This window comes from Emydura macquarii, unplaced genomic scaffold (assembly GCF_026122565.2).
Source record: "Emydura macquarii macquarii isolate MOO-44397 ecotype Brisbane River unplaced genomic scaffold, CSIRO-AGI_Emac_v2 contig_691, whole genome shotgun sequence".
NCBI classification, from domain to species: domain Eukaryota; kingdom Metazoa; phylum Chordata; order Testudines; family Chelidae; genus Emydura; species Emydura macquarii.
This window is the reverse complement of record NW_027130828.1, coordinates 8,471,632-8,490,892: the sequence shown is the minus strand read 5'-3', so window position 1 is coordinate 8,490,892 and position 19,261 is coordinate 8,471,632. Positions and strand designations below refer to the sequence as shown.

At 45.0% G+C, this 19,261-nt stretch overlaps 2 protein-coding genes and 5 non-coding genes across 13 annotated transcripts; 6 read left to right on the top strand and 1 right to left on the bottom strand.

Moving 5' to 3' along the window:
- Positions 1-855: 855 nt before the first annotated feature.
- On the bottom strand, positions 856-13,167 carry MED22 (mediator complex subunit 22). Of its 6 annotated transcripts, none has more exons than XM_067541877.1 (5): positions 12,208-12,972; positions 11,504-11,647; positions 9,736-9,816; positions 8,888-9,096; positions 856-1,020 (listed from the first exon to the last, which is right to left on the bottom strand). In XM_067541877.1, exons 2-5 carry the CDS (start codon positions 11,624-11,626, stop codon positions 963-965), a joined length of 471 nt encoding a protein of 156 aa, XP_067397978.1. In that variant the 5' UTR covers positions 11,627-11,647; positions 12,208-12,972; the 3' UTR covers positions 856-962. The 6 variants fall into 6 exon arrangements, with proteins under 6 accessions (XP_067397978.1, XP_067397975.1, XP_067397976.1 ...); XM_067541874.1 differs by lacking the exons at positions 856-1,020; positions 12,208-12,972 and adding exons at positions 3,421-4,451; positions 13,025-13,167 and having other exon boundaries at positions 11,504-11,671; XM_067541875.1 differs by lacking the exons at positions 856-1,020; positions 12,208-12,972 and adding exons at positions 3,421-4,451; positions 13,025-13,167.
- Positions 10,977-19,184, top strand: RPL7A (ribosomal protein L7a). Of its 2 annotated transcripts, none has more exons than XM_067541869.1 (8): positions 10,977-11,120; positions 14,182-14,302; positions 14,977-15,126; positions 16,093-16,233; positions 16,663-16,742; positions 17,298-17,428; positions 18,300-18,369; positions 19,023-19,184. In XM_067541869.1, the coding sequence occupies exons 1-8, from the start codon at positions 11,106-11,108 to the stop codon at positions 19,125-19,127; spliced, it is 813 nt and encodes a 270-aa protein (XP_067397970.1). In that variant the 5' UTR covers positions 10,977-11,105; the 3' UTR covers positions 19,128-19,184. The 2 variants fall into 2 exon arrangements, with proteins under 2 accessions (XP_067397970.1, XP_067397971.1); XM_067541870.1 differs by lacking the exon at positions 10,977-11,120 and adding an exon at positions 13,344-13,362.
- On the top strand, positions 14,835-14,909 carry LOC137148975 (small nucleolar RNA SNORD24). The gene has a single exon (XR_010918633.1). It is a non-coding gene; the product is annotated as a small nucleolar RNA SNORD24 (small nucleolar RNA).
- LOC137148976 (small nucleolar RNA SNORD24) lies at positions 15,943-16,014 on the top strand. The gene has a single exon (XR_010918634.1). It is a non-coding gene; the product is annotated as a small nucleolar RNA SNORD24 (small nucleolar RNA).
- Positions 16,373-16,450, top strand: LOC137148973 (small nucleolar RNA SNORD36). The gene has a single exon (XR_010918631.1). It is a non-coding gene; the product is annotated as a small nucleolar RNA SNORD36 (small nucleolar RNA).
- Positions 17,123-17,199, top strand: LOC137148964 (small nucleolar RNA SNORD36). The gene has a single exon (XR_010918623.1). It is a non-coding gene; the product is annotated as a small nucleolar RNA SNORD36 (small nucleolar RNA).
- On the top strand, positions 18,157-18,229 carry LOC137148974 (small nucleolar RNA SNORD36). The gene has a single exon (XR_010918632.1). It is a non-coding gene; the product is annotated as a small nucleolar RNA SNORD36 (small nucleolar RNA).
- Positions 19,185-19,261: the final 77 nt, after the last annotated feature.

The following is a 19,261-nucleotide window of genomic DNA, read 5'->3' as shown; positions in this document are numbered from 1 at the left end:
GGCATAGATCTTCCCGACTCGCTCCTCCTGGGCCCGCTGTATTCCAGAACAAAGTCACTGTTAGCCCATGATAATTATTCTGCTTTGTGAGTGGAGTAATCATTCCAGAATAAAGTCTTTTTTATTCCAGGATCCTGATGGCCACAGCAGGAGCCCCATCGCTTTTTTATTTCTGAGGTTCTCAAGTCATTTTACAAGTTCATTGCCCAGCCACCAAAATTCAACCTCCTCCAAACCAGCAGTGAACCATTTACAACACAACATAGCAGCTAGGCCAGGTAGTGAATTAAAACCGCACAAGGAATTTTAGGGAGGCAGGATGTGATTATACCACTGTAAATTGACTAGGATGGGTTAAAGTGTCCTGGGAGTTAATTTGCCTGGAAATACCTCAAAGAAAACTCACACATCCTGATTTTAATGAACTTAATACTGACAACTACCCTGTGTACAAAAATAATGAGATTTTAAAAAATAATATACTTGAGGTTCTTTCATATTTGCTTTCAAGTTTCAGGGCCTTTAAGGTTGAACTGGAGTCACATTTTCACTCTAGACACTTTTTAATGAATGCTAAGATTCTCATGAAATCACATGACTCCGGGAGCAGGGCTTTGGGAAAAAACACTTAAGTATGGTGGAACCTCTGCTAAAAATCATGAGAGTTGGCAACAATAAGTAAAGAGAGAATATGTAACTAACATTAACTCTTTGTGCCAATGAGGCAGTATAGAAGCCTGCTATACCCATCTAGGAAGTGCGATCTGTAGTTTACGGATGACCTAACGCACTGTGTACAAGCTAACACACTATGTTTATCTTTTATCAATAAAGTACCATAAACACTGTAAAAGGCTTTGTTGATTAATCATTATGGAAGAGTATTTTTATATGGTTTTGCTTCCTCAGGCTATTAGCCCTGCTCTTTCAGTCCTCATATTCACGCTCAACACAGGTTAAAGTCAGTGGAACATTAGCTTGAGTAAGGATTGTCGAACTGCATCCGTAACAGTAGTTTTCCTTGTTAGGAAGTCAGAGAGGAAAGGACATGTTAGGGTAGTACTTGCAATGAAGCTTTACTGGTCTTTAGAAGTAAAATAAAAATCTTAGAAAATAAGTAAGTTACTCTCCCCCTATGCAAAGGGCAAGGTAGCTTTTTTTGACATTTGGGTTGGATTCATGGCATTAAAGCAGTGGTCATATTAAGAACACTACATGAGGTTGGTGCAGGGAAGCCTTCACCCCAGGAACTTTTTGGACAGTGATCTTTTAGGTCAGGATTTTTGAGTTGGGATTCATGGGTGCCTTTCAGTGGGAGTTAGGTGCCTAACTCTTAGGTGCCAGTTGGAAATCTCAGCCTTAGTTTCTCATAGCAAGATGTGAGGTGTGTGAACTGTCTCTAACATCTATCTGAGAGGCAACAAATAAGATGCCTATGTTCTGCATGTTGCCAGGCTTTAGCAACAAAGATTTCACATCTGTGATGAGCTGTAACACACCGACTGGGTCCAAACAGTGGCCTGTGATGTAGGTGAAAAAGTATAGCAAGGTTTGAGAAAGCCCCTGGCTAGCTCACCAGACAAGCTCACTGGACCTCCTCCTGCTTCACCTTGCCTATTTCATTTCAGCAATAATCAACCCTTCTGCATAGCCCAACTTCAGTGTCAGCTGTAAGAGAAGCTGAAGTGGGGCTTTGCGCTGAACATTTTGGGATCTTCCTAATACATACCCACAGTTAGGGTTCTCACGACGCCTACCACCTTGCAGCTATAAACACACACACTAAAAATTATACAAAAAAAGTTAGTTTTATTCAACTATCTAGTTACAAAATAAGTGGAGAAAGAAAAAACAACAACCCCCCAGAGCAGTGTGATGCTACAGAATACTGACAACGGTGTCCCAGTCTTAATTGTGTTCTGGGTGCACCGGTAGTTCTGCAATGTTTAGACATTGATCTGTCATGGTTACATCCCATTTCAAATACTTTCTTTCAATTATACAGCTAGAATTAGCTTAAATAACTGAAAGGAGGAAGCTGGTTGCAGTGGTGTTGTAGCCATGCTGGTCCCAGGATATGGGAGAGAAGGTGGCAGAGGTCATATCTTTTATTGGACAATTTCTGTTGGTGAAAGACACAAGCTTTCAAGCTAGAGAGAGCTCTCTTAAGGACAGTGAAAGTCAAATACTCAGGTGCTGCAGGAAAGTTTTGACAGAAGCACCAGAAATGGTTTCTTACAAGGAAACTGCACAGAATGTTTCCCTAGTTAAGAGGAAGCAAAGAGCTTCTTATCCATCAGCACCCATCAAACCACAATTCTCCTCCTTTTCTTTGATTAAACAGCACTAATCATTGCCCTAAAAATTAACTTCGTAGCAGCTTCATCCATCGTTTGACAGAAAGATGTAGTCTGAGCACCCAGCTGGGAGCCAGAGTGTAGCCTATAAGACTAGCCTACTTGCTTGCATATATATGTATATCTTTCCTCATAGAGTTAAGTATGGTTGTTTGATTATAATAGAGTTATATTATATTTTAGCTGTAATGCAAGGTACCCTACAGGCCACATCCTGTATGAAAGCTAAGGCAGTTGGCATACATATGTTCAAGACCTTTGGCCCAGATAAGTAGTGATGAGTTAAAGGATAAGACAAATATGGTTATAACCTTTACCCTGGATAAGTCAGGAGGCATCAAAACAGGGGGGGCTGTCTCAGGTTATGCCCCAAGTAAACTTCACAGGTACACCACAGAACCCACAAAGGGGCCAGAAATAACAAAGGTGAGATAAACAAACTGTCTGGAACCATCTGGAAAGGATGTGGATATGCCATTAATACACACGAACCTGCCAGCCTACAGAATAGGTGTACCCTAATAACTTGGGGGTGACAAATCCAAGTTTGGACTTAGAAGGAGGTCCCCTATTGCTCAGGGTATAAGAAGGGGCAAATCGTGCTACTTGGGGCCATCAATCGTCAGCTACTCCTGCTTGAAGCTTCTTTTAGTGCGTGTTAAGATTTTGTTCTTTGTTTATACTTAGTATTTGTAGTGTTAATCTTAGAGCTCTTAGCCCTTGAGCAATGCCTACTCTGCCCCTGTACTCAAGAGTTGAGGAATCAGACATCTCTCAGCCAGGGAAGGGTGTGAGTATATTAATCCAAAGCATATCGTAGAAATATATATATATCATATGAATCTCTAAATTAAGATTGTATTATCCATGATCCATTTGATTATTCATTTTCTTTATACCAGTCATTTGTTTATCATTTTATGTTACCTTAATAAAAGCTTATTAAATTATAAAAATTTGGCTATCACTAAGAACCTTCCTGCTGTGCACCCTGGGGTCCCTATAAAACTCTTCTGGAGTCTGGTTCCGGGACAAGAACCTTATTATCTTCTGATCAGATCAATTGGTGAGCCTATAACCCCATTCAAATTACTAAAACATCCAAAATCAGGCTACAAGAGAGTCCTTAATTCTAATCCTGGCTCTGACACTGCCTCCGTCTATAGCCTTGGGCAAGTCTCTGCACTGCTGCCTCAGTTTGCCTTGCACTTCAAAGGAAATAGTATTCATCTCTGTGGCAGCAGTGTTCTGGGGAGTCCAGGTAGTCTTAACTCTCCCATCCCAGTAATTACCAAACACAGGGATTCAAGTGTGCAGAGCACCTTGAAGGTGAAGAGCGCTGTATACAAGTATCAAAGAGATTATTATTCTTGGAAACTACAGCACAAGTCATGTTAGTGCCACCCCAGAAGAGGCTGAGAATACTGATATAGGAAACACCCAAATGTTGATTAACTTGAGTCTTAGGAGGAAGAAATAAATACTAAAAATAAAATCCAAACCTTGGCCCAAATTTCCTATTCAGAACCAGAGTACACTAGATTCATGCACAGCACAACATGTTCCCAACCCAGGATTCATATGGCGACAAACTCTGTGCTCCTAATGGTCTCTCCATCATGCAGTAACATAAGACAAATCCTAGCTCAAAGTGGCTACAGCAGTCCATTTCCCGTCCTTCTACCGTAGCCCCCTGGTAACACTTTCACGAGCGTGGCCCAAGAGGTGAAGACGACACTGCTGTTATCCAGTGAACGGCAGCAGCTGACCTGCAAACACAACTGCAGTACGTTATCCTGGCAGCGGGAGAAGGTTGGCTCAATGCAGCCGCTGGGCAGACTCCAGCAGTTCCGCGCCACCGGGTTGGAGCATGCTCAGCAGGCACAGCATCCTCGTCAGGAGTGCTCTGTGGGGCCTGCCCCATGCCCGTTCACGTGAGGGTGAGATGGAGTTGAGTTCTGAGGGGCAGCTGTGCTCTGCTCTGCCGTGGCAGCTGCCAGAGGCATGGAGAAGCCTTCGGGGGAGAGCATGGCAGGGTCTTCTCTCCAGTAGGCTTCGCACAGAGGAAGGTCATTGGTGTCACATAGACTGTAGCTTTCCAGCACAAGCCACCCCAGTAAGGAGAGAGAGCGGGTGCAATCAGAGAGGGGAGGGGGAAAAAAAAAAACAGGGGGGAGAAAGCAAGACAGAAGCAAAGCGTTAAGAAAATGGCAAAAGCGTCCATGGACATAATGTTCGTGCAACATAACTGTATCATGAGTCACACGACACGGATATTCGCTAACGGGGCTCGGGCTGGCGTGTGATCTCACTGCCCTAGTGAGGATCAGGGTCCTTCCATGGAAGACAGTGGTGTTACTCCAGGCTGAAATTGGTGTCTGGGCCCACTCTAATTCCCATTCAAGTCAAAGGAAAGATGCCTGGGGGCAAATCCCAGCCTCGTTAAAGTCGATGATAAAACTCCCGTTCACTTAAGTCGGGTCAGGATTTCCTCCCTGGCAATGTCATTGGGAGCTGGCTCAGAACCCAACGGAGAGGAGAATCAGGCCCTTTGCCTGGGATTTGGAGCACTCAGTTTAAGACACTGGACCCTGATTTTTGAGAAAAGCTGAGTGCTCAGAATGCCGACTGACAGGAGCTGCGAGTTCTCTGCAGCTCTCAAACTCGGGTCTAAGAGATCTAAAAACCAGCAGCCACCTTTAAAAGTTTGGGCTCCCCCATTTGCAAAGATTTATGGGAGATTTATGCCTTCTCCTGCAGCATCTTTGGCCAGATTTTCAGAGGTGCTGAGCATCTGCAGCTCCCATGAATTTAAACAGGAATTGTGGGTGTTCAGCTCTTCTGAAAAAGCAGACTACAGGGTTTGACCACTGCAGGGTACAAGATTTGGTGGACCAGTAGGATGAACAGTTATGGTAAATCCTGTAGTCATAAGCTCGTGCCTAACTCTTGCCCCTGTTTTGCCCTGGGCCCTGGTCTGAGGTGGATGCACAGCGGCAGGGCTATAAATCAAAATAAAAACAGAGGAAAAAATGCTGGAAGAGAGTGGAAAAAACAAACAAACCCCAAAGAGAGGAAGCAGTTGCCCATGCAAGAGCTAGAGACCGAAGTGAGTGCTGGAACGGGAAGTAGCTTATGTTCAAAATAAAACAAACCCAAGGGGTCCAGTGGTTTTCTTGTTTCTGTTTTATTTACAATGAATAGACTCAAACAGAGGTTTATGGGAAATATTTTAAGAGTAAAAATATTTGTAAAAAGAGACTAAACACTATGAACTGAAGAGACAACGTCCAACAAGTTGAACTCTAAACCCTCTCTCCAGTCACCAAGCCATGCTCTCAGAGAGATGGTACTGGTGGATCAGGAATGCAGAGCTCCGGTCAGTAAGGCAAGCTGGAATATAGAAGGCTACTGCTTTGGGGACCAGGCACGCGAGGAGGTCACTGGTTTTAAAGCACTTGGTTTTGGGCAGTTACAGAGATTTGAGCTAATGCCAAGTCATCTCTTTTCCAGCAGTCGCCCCATTGGGCTTGCAAAAGAGAAGAAGAGGGGGCTTGGCCTCTGGGGCTTTTGCACAGTCACCAAGTGAGGTACCTTCATTGGGGTATGAAGACTTAGCACCCCATCCTGTAGTGCCTACGCAAAACAAGGCGGCCACTGAGTTATGCATGAAGGACTGCAGGCCTGGGACCTAATTAGTTCTGAATCCACCTACCATTTCTCTCCCTTGCTCCTGGATCTCAGCCCCTTGTGACGGGCTCCCAGCGGACTAGGGCAAGGTGTCCAGCACACCTCACACTGGTGGACTACTAAGAACTCTTCAGCCTAGCACCTGGGTGGAATGCCGCAGTGGAAAGGAAGTGGGCACTTCCCTTTCCCCTGTCCTCCCACAATTACATAGACCTCAAAATCTGCACTAAAACTCTCCAGCCAGTAACTTGCAGCTCATAGCGGCTCTGGGACCCTGCAAGGCACCATCCAACCTCACAGTGGCGAGGATCCCGAGGCTTTGCTGGATGGGACCTCAAAGGAGATGGTGGTAGGCTGATTCTCAGGATTAAATGCTCCCCCAGGGCACATTATTGGGACTGTGTGGGAAGGCACATGCTAGAACACAAAAGCACATGGGTTGCTTTGAAAGATGCTTGGCTTACAAGTTTCCTCACGAAATCAATATTTACTAGCAAAAACCCTACACATATACTGGTAAATACTGCATATGGGGCAAGAGTGTCTTCCAGACCCCTGTTACTGTGACGGGAGTGAGAACATGCCCTTTTAGGTGACACCTACCCAAAAGCACACCGAGTCTAATCCTATAACCCTCTCACAGGCAAGCAGTAAAGTCAACAGGTGTTTTGCCTGCACACAGACATGCAGGCCCCAGCAATACACAGGGAACAGGTGGAGGCTAACAGACTGGGTGCCGAGAATGCAATGTTCTGCAGCCTCACCCGAAGGGATGCCAGGAAACAACGTTCCCGGTGTAAAACTCTAAAGCCTCAACTACGGGGGATGGTGAAAACCCATCAAGGGAAATCAGAGATTGGGAGAGCAATTTGGAATGGCTGTTGTGTGGAATCCTACTGTCCTGCTCCCACTGAAGTCAACTGCAAAGCTCTCGTCTATTTAAGTGAGAGCAGCACCGGGCCACTATCAAACAAAATGATAGGCCTGGTCCTAGGGGGTACAAGGAGTTGATAGCCAGCTACTGACCCTCAGCGGAGCTCTCAGAATCCGTGCACATCGCCCACTCCGGGTACAGTCGGAGTCTTGCATTTACAACCATTTAAACACAGTTAACATCCTATAGCCATGTGTAATTGAATACAAAATAGAAACCCCTTTCTCCACATCAGACAGTTAAAATTCTATAAAAAAAGAAATCTTACGACTCGAGTTACAGAAGTACTTTGAATAAGCCACTTGTTGTTTCTATTTAACTACTCACATGTTTCTTTGGTGCGGAAATAAAGATTGCTTTAAACCTGTAGCCGATGGCACATGAAGGAAAAGGGAATAAGTGCTCAAGGGCCGGTGGATAAAATATTAGCTTCCGCTACATGACATGAAGCTTCATTAAAAGAGAGCAAAACTCTATACTCTAGCCAAGATTTCTCACCATGTGAGCACTTCATGTTAGAAAGAGAATAAAAGGGGGGAGGGAGGGGGAAACAGAACAAATCTGCTCAGATAATAGTTCTGCTCGGAAGGATTGCTTAGTGCAGTTTTACAGCTAGATAGATCGGAGACCACGCCAGCATGGTCAAAACCCATTGGTCCAAAGATTAAAATAACCATTTTAGAGCCACAAGTGTACACGCCAGAGTGTCTGATTCCAGTGTCATATATACTACAGGCTCACACATCCCTGGGCATTATTGCTTATTTCCCTGTTAGACAACATCCACTGCTGTACTGTCTTGATCAAGGTATGGAATAATAAAGTCCTGACCCAGGTAGGGCCAGAATTTTTGCTTAAATCAGTCAGCATTCTGTAACTCTACTTAACTCCCCTTCCACTCATCCCTGAAATATTTACTGGGCCTCTTTTGTCCTAAGAAATCTTTTTATAATGGTTTCTCTCCTTTTACCAGCTACTAAAGCTAAGTTTTCTTAAAATAATGCATCAGTTTTAAAGGGATACTGTTGGGCAAACCTTTACTTCTAAAATGACTGTATTACCAGTAAATTATAGCCTGATTTTCAAAGGTGTTGGGCTCTTATAGTTCAAGTTGACTTTAGTGGTAGATACAGATGCTCAACATTAGGGAAGGGGAAAAAAAAAAAAAACAAAAAAAAAAAAACTCAGCTTATTAAAACTGAAAGAAGTTTAAAGAGTTTGCTTTTCACTATTTATGCTGTTGATTAACTTGTTGCACTTCACTGACTTTAGACAGTACAGCTAAAGTAGTCCCTTTCAGATCTGATTCTGATCACTTTCCCTTACTGGATCTCATTAAGTAGCAACGTTGGGGATTGCAACCATAACAGGAGAAAAAAAATGTCTGTATCCACCAAAACCTATGTTCTATTGAAAGTCTTTAAAAAGATTACACAAAAGACAAATTAGAGGTAGGTTTTGCAAAAAAAAAAAAAAAAAAAAAAAAAAAAAAAACCCACCCACCAACCCCCTCACTCCCCTAGAAATAGGAAAAAGTTGATTCTAAACTACTTGATGATGTCCCTTTAGCTCGTTTTAAATGTTCATTTTAAACAAACTCCACACGGTTGGTGGTATTGAGCTATAAGGAATAGGCATGTTATGTAGTTAGGACACTTGTGAAAGAATTGGCACAGAAAGAGGCTCTGCCTCAGACCGGACTGACTGCTTAGCATCTCTTTAAGGAGGAGATGGCTTGTTTTAGGTTGTAGAAGATAAGTTTCATCTAATTAAAACACAGATGTGAATTTTAAGGGGAACATCCACTCAGACTTGTGTCTTAAGGACCATCTGCTCTCCTACACGGTTTCTCAAAAAGGGCTGGAGACAGGAGGAGGCTTGTTAGTACACATGGCCCTATTTGTACCTGGAAGAGTAATATTCTTCTTCTAGTTCGTACAGGTCAATGGAAATCTCATCCCTCAGCGAGATCAGCTTTTTGTCACACTCATCCTGCATGGTCCGCAGCTGCTGGTTACGCTGGTTAATAGCTTCATTCACGGAGGGAAAGTCATTGAGGATCAAGAACTGCTTTAGGTCGGATACAAGCTTCATCAGGGACTCACCAGCTCGTACCTTGCAGGGTAGAGAAAATATTAAAGAGATGGGACACAGAGTGACATTATGGTCCTTTACCATGGCTCTGCAACAGGATCTGCTGGGCTGCTCCCTCAGTGCCAGATACCAGACTTTGCAATGTAGGAGCAACTTGATAAAACACGAGCCAAAAGCCAGTAGGCTTTTACCAGAGGAAAACCACATTAGCACAGTACAGCTCTCCATGTACACCATGAGCATTATGCAACCCTATGGCACTCTGTGCATGAACAATGGTGTCCTTCTGCCCCACTGGCAAGCACAGCCATCAGTAGCATAAAATGAGAAATACATGTTTTGTCGCCACCCAAAGGCAAAATGATGTTTTGACATTGCAAGCCAAGAGCAGGATTTCAGTCAGGGCCTCACCAGTTCCAACTGGGTAGCACTAAAAGTGAAAGTTGGTAGCTTTGGGTTGGGACCCAAAGAGAAATCCAGAGCAAACAGGAAAAATTACTCCGGTCCTTTGCACTGGGAAAGCCACACAGCAATGAATACACCTCTCACAGCAGGTGACATTAGCATTCTGAGTGCTGCCTCGTGGATGCTGTACCAGACCACAGAGCACACAAGATCTGCTATGCAGTATATCTGCTTGGCACCCAAACTGTAACTTACAATGTTGGCAGCTCTGACATGCATCTCGTAATTGTCCTGCTCACTCTGAGTTGCTCGAGAGACTTGGGTTTCATCTTCAATCTAAAAATTAATTAAAAAAAAAGCCATGTGTATCCAGCTCAACACCCAACAATCCTGCACCCCAGAAGAGATTATTGCTTTAAAGAACATTTTATTTCAGTTCAAACCACCTATAAAGGGGCTTGTGTCTCTGATCCCATTTAGCAGATGCTTTTGGTAGGACCAGGGTTAAGAGAACACCATTTGTCGATCTCCTATCTCTTCCCTCATGCTAATCAATTGCTGTGCAGACCAATCTTCACCTCTCTATTCCCTTTGGACTGTCTTCTTTGATTCTTCCTACCATTGATTTTCCAGCACTCCCAGCTTGTTTGATTAGACTGTTTTTTAAAAACTGAGTAACATAATTTGCAGATGTTCACTAGTAACCCGCTAAAAAGAACGGTTGAAAATTCAGGAAGACAAATTTGGTATCAACCTACCCTCACCCATGTAAAGCTATTAAAGCCTCATTGAAGAAGCAGGGTAAGTTTGGTGTACATAAATGCAGAATTTCACTCCAGGAAGTGAAGGCTTCACCTGCCGAATCTCTATGAGCCACCTAGATCTCACTGTTCAGTTTTCAAATACAGCCTTTTCTAAGGGGAACTAGATTGGTCATTTCTAGCTATCAGGGTGTAATGATCATTCTGAGCAAAATTATTGGATCTACGTGTTTATATTTCAACCCATGTTACTTTAGGATCTAATCCTGCAAATGCTTAATTAGGATGTGGGTAGTCCCACTGACCAGAAGATCAGGGCCTAAATTATAATCTTACATTTGTATTGTGTCTTTCATCCAAAGGCTCCCAAAGCACCTCAAAAAAATATTGAAAAGGATCACTTTTCCCCAGCACTCACATGCAGCCAACTCTGATCTAGATTTCAATTAGAAAGCTAATTAGTCTCTATGGGTTCATTACAAAACAAGGAGTCACAAAAGAAATTCAGGAGTTTTCTGATTATCTACAGCTATTTTCAGATCTATTCTTTTGTTCAGTGATGTCATGAAATCCCCATCTGTGTCATGTTGTCTTTTCCATAGTGGCTAATTGGTCTTTGCCTCACCCACAGGTGTTTCAGATAAGAAAGCTGGGGTAAGAAGCAGAGGACTATGCTAGTTGGTCACAGTCCTGAGGCTTATTCTATATATTACAGGCCAGGAGCATGATTAACAAGTCCAAGAAAGAAGGAGGAAGAAATATAGATATACTGATCTTCTAGTGACACAAGTTGACAAACAAGATTTAGGGACCCTACAGCTGTGAAGGTGCTCAAGCTGAAGGTTATTAGGAGTGATCTCCAGGATGTATACCTATGGGGTAAGAGCATTTTGATACATGGTTGTTAAATGTTATGTTAGTGGAAGAAATTTGTTCCTTTGAATGGTGTAGGAAACTGACCCTTCTCAGATAGCTTGCCTAAATCTAACTGTAGAGAGGATAATACTTTGAGGGAACGTTCTATTTATGGGGTAATATTTAATGTTTAAAAAAAAAATCAAACTTCACATAAGTCTGACCAGTTTTGTCTGTCATGTACAGATACTTACTTCCTTGCCTAGGATTAGAGGGATTTTAACTCTTCTTTTCACTGATGGAAATAAAATTTAGAGGGGGCTCTAGGGGGGACTTCTAGACCCAGGCCCAGCTCTGACAGCTACCCAATGGGTATGGACTTCACTGGCCTTCTTTCAAATACCCACCTTAGCGGTCTTGATGATCTCTGTAAAGTTATCCATAATTGACTTGATGTCATCTTTCAGCCTCTTGTTGTAGGACTGAAGGAGGGTTTCTTTACTCTGAGGCAGGACTCGTTGTTGTGACATTGTGCTAAATTAGATTGGTAACTGAAAGGCAGGAAGAGAGAGAACCTATTATAAGCTGCAGCCCAGGGGCTGCCCAAAATAGTCAATCCCAATAACTCCAATCACAGCATTACACCAGCATATCTAACTGCTTTCTATGAAACTCCTAATCTTACTAGAGTAGAAACCCCACAATCTCTTCTCCCTACCTTACCCAGGAAGGGCTGCAATCCTGCTCCCACTGATAAACAAGAGCAGAACTGGGCCATTACACAGTGCTAAATCTACCCAGCAGTCTAAACAAAGAAACAGGAATACACCCAGGGAAACAGTTATTGTCAGGGGCTCTAGGGAGACATTACGGGGGGTCCACTAAAAGATTTCCAGGCTGCATCGCTGGCAAACCAGCTCCCTGGGGGATAGGCAAGGTGCCGGAGCAAGCATAACTCAGCTCTCTAGTACCCAGCAGCCTGCCCGAGTGCTGGACTGAACTGCAGCACTGGCGGCATGACCCCTGCAAACTCTGCACCAGCTCCCTTACCAGCCACTGGCGGCAGCTCAAGCGGCGGTGACACCCCTGCTGCCGATCCGGCTTTACTCACCTCGCAGGCGCCAGCCCAGCGCGCGCGGCCAGCACCCAGGCACCTTTTCCTAGCCACCCGAGCAGCCCTTTGCAGCCGGCCGCACCGCGGTGTCCGCTGAGCGCGCTGCGGCCAACGGCCGCGACCCCGGCGCTCGCGCTGCCACTCACCACCCCCCCGCTCCTCCGTCATCACACCCGGCTCGCTCGGATTGGTCCGCCGCGCCAGCCTTCGCTGCTGGTTGGCTGCTGCGGAAACCAATCCTGGCTCCGGATTGGGACCCGTTTCCAGGAGAGTGGAGTGAGCCGAGCGGGCTCCAATCAGCTGGTCCTCCTTAAAGCCGCAGTGCGCGGCCTTGAGCTGCTGCGGGGCCTGACGGGAAGCTCTTAAATGGGATCGTCGGACTCCTCGAGCAGCTAGGGGTGCGTCTGTCAGTTCTGGAAGAGTTTCTTTGTAGCCATAAGAGCGAGAGATACTTTAAACAAAGAAGAATGAAGGCTCGTCCTGCGCACGGGACCCAGCCACCAACCAGGGATATCCGTTCCCTCTGCCGCCATCAACTGGCCCATTCCACAGTAAAGGCCTGGCCCAGATCTAGTTGCGCAAGGAGAAAACTGGTGCAGACTTTCCTAAGCTCTGCATCACGGCCTGGTTCGTGCTGGGGAACGTGATGCATCAGTATTAACGTCCCCAGTCACCCGCAGTAGACCAGGAACACAGGGTGACCAGCTGTCCCTTATTTTAAGAGCTGTCCCTTGACCATTTCAAACAGTGAAGTGAGCTAATGACAAGTGGATTGTATTCTCAAGGGCACAATGCACCCTAGAGGGAGAAATACCTGCTGTAGGGAAAGGGGGTTTCCCTGCATTGCCCCTTCAATAGTGCATTGGCCCTTGTTTGCATCCACCGGGGATCGCCACAGGAACGCCTCACGAGTCCCGCCCGCCTCTGCGTGCACCCACTACAGGCTCCGTCCCTCCAATCACCACCTCCTAGGGGAGGCTAATAAGTGGTTAATAAGAAATCGACCACTGCCCCTTTAAATCCTCTCCAGCTCGCCCGCTCCCCGCCTCTCGCGAGGGTTGCCACTTGTCTCGCTCTCGCGGGATTTCCAGCCCCATACATACAATTACCCAGCATGCCCCATTCTCTTTTTTTCCGCCTTCATCCAAGATGGTGAGTGGGGCTGTTGCCGCTAGGCCTAAGGGGGTTGAATCCGCTGCCATCCACTCCCTAAATGAGGCCGTAGCTGGGCGCTCCCGGGCGGGGCAGACGCTGGGGGTCCGGCCGGGCTGTCTTGCGGAGTCTGCGGGAGTCGGGGCTGGCCGGGGCCTCACCGCCTGCGGCGCCGGTGGGCTGGAGTTAGCCCTGCAGGAGCTGCGGCCCTGGGGTAGCGAGCGCCTTTCCTCCCGGCCGAGGGCCCGTCCCAGCGATGGGCCGAGGGCGGGGGCCGGGGCGAAGGGCTGATCTAGTCTGAAGCGGCTCAAATGCGCCTGAGCTTGTTGGGGTAGGACGGGGCTGGCTGAAGCAGGACCCGGATCCAAACCAAGCCTCGTGGGTTTGCCTCTTGGTGATCTGCCGTGGGGTGAAAACATTTACGTCTGGTTCCAGTGCTGCAGGAGAGCCAGAGGAGCCTGTCTGTGTGTGGGGAGGAGGGCTTGTTCCTATCGCAGTGGCTACAACACCCAGTGGGGGAGGCGAGATGCAGCTCTCTGCTAGGGCAGTGCATTGCTCGCTGCAGTGGACAGCGTTTCTCTCCAAGGACATTCGAGTGGGAGATAATAAGAATGGCTTATTGATCTGCACAAGCAAAATCTCTTGCAAGAGGCTCTTTGAAAGAGCCTTAAAACCAAGATGAGGGACTTAAGGCATCATGGTTACCCCTGCAAGGGCAGGGTCTGAACCTGCACACTGTGTGTTGCTCCACTTAAACATAAGCTCCTCCATGCAGGTATTGCTTGAATGGAGGGAAATTAGCATCTCTTTCATTTACAGCCGAAAGGAAAGAAGGCTAAGGGCAAGAAGGTGGCCCCTGCCCCTGCTGTAGTCAAGAAGCAGGAGGCCAAGAAGGTTGTAAATCCTCTATTTGAGAAGAGGCCCAAGAACTTTGGCATTGGTGAGTAAATGTGCATTTGGGGTGCTTGGGGCTGTTTCAGCTGCTGTTCGAGAGAGAGTGTTCAAAATAAGTAATAGTATTTGCTTTGGCACATGGCAAAATTCATCCCAAATGTAACCCAACATTTTTGTAACATTTGATTTAAAGTTGTAGCGTTAGTGACCTTCACAACTCTGTTTAGGCTTATGGCTGCACAGACACCGACCACTAAACAAAGATATAATTTAGATACATCTTTTATGGTGTGGTAGTAAAGTATTGTTAAATAATCAGTAGAGTTCATCCTACTATATGCTATAGGGATATTGTGGCTATCTGAAATAAGATGACTGTAATGTGGTGTCCATGTGCTCCTTTCACAAAAATGGCATGTGGACAGAAATCTTGGGTTTAAAAATGGTGGGGAGGAACAGCAAGAATTGGGCATGATGATAGAATAACATTGTCAAACTCCAGGTTTTAACAGACCAGACCCGGTCTCCCTAGCATGTTGATTTACCTAAATTAGTTGAACAGCAGCTTTTCATATATGTGCAGATGATGCAAAAGAATATTTGCTATCTGAGTGATAGTGCTGACATATATGTCCACCAAGATCGCTGATGCACTCCTAACTGTGGTCCATAACACATTCACAAGGCTTTGAGGTGTCTGAGTTGTATTCTGTGTTTCAGGACAGGATATCCAGCCCAAGCGTGATCTAACACGTTTTGTGAAATGGCCCCGCTACATCAGACTCCAGCGTCAGAGATCCATCCTCTACAAACGTTTGAAGGTGCCCCCTGCAATTAACCAGTTCACGCAGGCTTTAGACCGCCAAACAGGTAAAGATCAGACCCAAAAAACATTTCTTGATTCTAGTCGTCTGTAATGAGGGGCCGAGAAAACAAAATATTGACGTAACATGTAAAAGCAACATGTTGAATTAGTTAATTTAATTTGAAAGGCTTTGTACAGGTTCTAATACTGATTGGGGGGGTGTGGGAGGCAATTTGTAGTTCCATTCAAGAGCTATCTGAGCACATTTGTGCATTGTCAGGCTTAAGGTTCACCATCTGTCTGAAATGTTACGTACCATTCCCCTCCAAGTTCTCCCAAAGACACACAAACCCTGATCTTGAATTTGGACCTTCATGTATGCCTGAGGTGCGTACTGGAGGCATGGGGCCCAGTTGCATCATTGTAAATGAGTAGTCTGGGTAGAACTGGATTGGGGATGCAGGCTTCTGGAGGGAACAGTAGGCAGATATACTGACCTAGAATGATAAGAGGGAAATGGAGGGGGGGGGGGGGGTCAAAGGTGGAACTCCCAACGCAAGGAAATGCTTTGTGAAAAGATAACTAGAAGAATTTTCAGCCTACGTAATGCAAAGTAACTAGCAATCTTGGAGGCAGATATAAGATGTGCTGCTTTATTACAAAGAGAGGGGCAACAAGCGAGAAGACACCCCCCACTTTAACCACAGATCCTGTAGAAAGGGGTTTAGTTGGTTGATACTATGAACAGAGATCTATGTTGGTATGAATGAAGCAGGGGAGCCAGGAAGAGATCTAACTTGACATGCAAACTAGAAGGGACTTGCACAGCAGAGCTTAAAGCTGGCCCTGGAGCTGCATAGTATAAGAATAAGACAACACTGTGCAAATGATGATTCTAATATTTGCTATCTGATCATTAATGATGACTACTCACCACCAAGATCGCTGATGCACAGAGGTGTCTGGGGGGGCAGGGGGAGGAAATAACCTGTGGCTTTAAGGCAACTAATAGAATCTGGGTTATCTTTCAGCTACTCAGCTTCTGAAACTGGCTCACAAATACAGACCTGAAACCAAGCAAGAGAAGAAGCAGAGGCTGCTGGCTCGTGCTGAGCAGAAAGCTGCAGGAAAGGGGGATGCTCCTACTAAGAGACCCCCTGTTCTCAGAGCTGGTAACTTTCTACATTTGTTTGTGAACTGGCCTTGGTGTCCAAAGAGACACAAGGCCTCACCTGAGGCATTGAACAACTGAAAACAACTTTGCTTTTTCCTATCTTCTCCACGTTGGTCAGTGTTGACTTGGACAAGCTATTGCAATGATGTATGAATTTCTTCACCTGAAATGCAAACTGAAGAGCAAACTATACGAGCTTTTTAACCCTGAGCTATAGCAGATTGTCCATATAATATTCCTCACTTGCAAATCTTGATCAGTAAGAGCTGGTGGCCACAGTGACAAACATTGGTCAAACTAGTACTATTCCTTAACTTAAGTTGGATCATGAATCTATATGCAAGCCATGTAATGCATAAAGGCCTGGTGAGGCTTTTTAAAAAAGGTGGCCATATCAAAGACTTTACTTTAGTGACTTGCTTTACAGGTGTTAACACTGTCACTACGCTGGTAGAGAACAAGAAAGCTCAGCTGGTGGTGATTGCCCATGATGTGGACCCCATTGAGGTAAGTGGCTTATTCATGTCCAGGTAGTCTGTTCTAAAGTGGTCCAGATCAGATCCCTCTACTGTATGGACTTCTGGGGGATGTCTGCACCAATACCAGTAGCTGAGTAACATAGCTCTCTAATGCATTGAGCTAGGAAAGGGTAACTCCATAACCTGGCATAGCAAGTTAATGCCACTTTGGAGTCTGGCAAAGGCATGTGTTAAGACACTACTTCATGCTGTTTTCTATAATGAACGGTAAAACTAGCCTTGAAATAATCTGAGATTGGTACCATCCTTATTTTGTTTGCATGTTCCTGTGCCTTACATAGTAAACTGAATCTTACTGAATGTTCTTAGCTGTAAAGTTCCTGGCTTTTACATAGTGAGGCTTGGCTATTGCAATGATGTATGAATTTCTTCACCTGAAACTCAACCATGAAGACCAAACTATGAGCTTTTTAACCCTGAGCAATTGCTAAAGCCCACACTCTATTCTCTGCATGTTGTAAAGCCAAAGAGTAGTCTTCATTTTTGGGGCCTATGACCCTGCACATCCTTAATCTCTTTCTAGTTGGTGGTTTTCCTGCCTGCCTTGTGCCGCAAAATGGGAGTTCCATACTGTATCATCAAGGGCAAAGCCAGGCTGGGGCGACTGGTCCACAGAAAGACCTGCACCAGCATTGCCTTCACACAAGTTAACCCGTAAGTGTTTCTTCTGCTTTCTAAGAATCTAAATTTATTTGGTTCAGAAGCAAAGCGCAGACGGCTAATAGACTGGGATGGTCATGGTCTGGAATAGAAATTTCATGTGGCTTTTTCTTTGGAAGATTAAATACCAATAGACTTTTTTTAACAAAACAAAACAAAAAAACAACCAACTAACTATAGAGGGCCTGATTACACCACTGTTAATGCAGGTATAACTCTGGATATGTCTACACTGCAATAAAAGACCCATGGCATGGCTGTGGCTGGCCCAGGGTGGCTGACTCAGGCTTGGGCTGTAGGTTTTTAAAATTGCATTGCAGACATTTGGGCTTGGGTTGGAGCTTGGATGGGGGCGGGGAGGAATGTTGCAGAGCCCAAGCTCCAACACGAACCCAAATGTCTACTGTTGGATTTTAGCTTTGAGCCTGAGTCAACTGCCTGGGCTGAGACTCTATGCCATGGGTCTTTTATCACAGTGTGGATGTACCCTGCAATATTGGATACTGAACAGCTCAGTATGACCTGGAGAATCAAATCAGTGACTCATTGCTAGAATTAAAATGGTTCTTTACTATTCTAGGTTCTCCACCTACCCACTGACTGCTGCTTAATATAACCAAGCCCCCTAAAGTACAATGTGGAGATTGTAGTTGAAGTATTGTCAGTCTGCTGCATTGAGAGGCAATGCTAAATGGTAGCTTTAATAGTAGACGTGAACCTTTTGACAATGGTGTGTATAGAATTTCTTCACCTGAAAAATCATGTGGTAGTGAGAGCCTTTTAACCCTGAGACAAAAGGGTCATCAGAAAGTGCTGCTATTTCTGTTGGTGTTCCAAAGGAACTAACACTAGCATCTCATCGCAGAGAGGATAAAGGAGCCCTAGCCAAGTTGGTGGAGGCTGTCAAGACCAACTACAATGATAGATACGATGAGGTAAGAATTCCAGTGCCACAGGCCCTTTTGTTTCAACGTCTGTCTTGAGCCCGTACTCTTGCAGATTCATTGAAAAATGTTACTTGAGAGAGGCTGGAAACTATGCAGATTTGATGCAGGTAGCTGAAAATAAACTACACTGAAACTGACAGGCCAAAACTTCCCTGCATACAGAACTCTTTAGTCCTTTTCATAGGAACTTTTTGCAGTTTGCCATCCAGAACCAGGACTTGCGTGACTTAAAATTATAGCTCCCAGGATACCAGTTCATATATTTCACTGTTACTCAAGTGTTTTATCTTCCAAATAATTATGTACAAACTCTCAATGAACTCAAATGGAAGCTTTTTTTATGCCATTCTTTTCTTGGTCTCACTAGTTATTTTCAGTGATATCCACTTAATAAATCAAGCTGGGGGGGGGAGGAGAGACTGTAGTTGCCAAATATGCATATTCTTTGACTTCAGGTTATAGATGTTTAATGACTTGCATAAATTCATGCAGAAACTGAACCACTAAGTATAGGCATGCTCAATAAGATTCAACACTGGGATACAGAGTTAACTAATTCTAATCACTAGGCTGGATTTAATGTAGAAAGGGCATTTGACCTATTTTTCTGACTGTTTTTTGTTTTTTTTCCCCCCCTTCAGATCCGTCGTCACTGGGGTGGTAATGTGTTGGGGCCAAAATCAGTGGCTCGCATTGCCAAGCTTGAGAAAGCCAAGGCTAAAGAACTGGCCACCAAGCTGGGCTAAGTGTACTGGACTTACCTCCGTTTTTCTGTACATAAAAAAATAAAATCTAAAAGTGTTTGTGTGGGGTCGATTCTGGGTTGGATTTCAGAAAGAAGCTTTAGTTTTTGTCTTAGCACTTACGTGGAGAGCCCTTT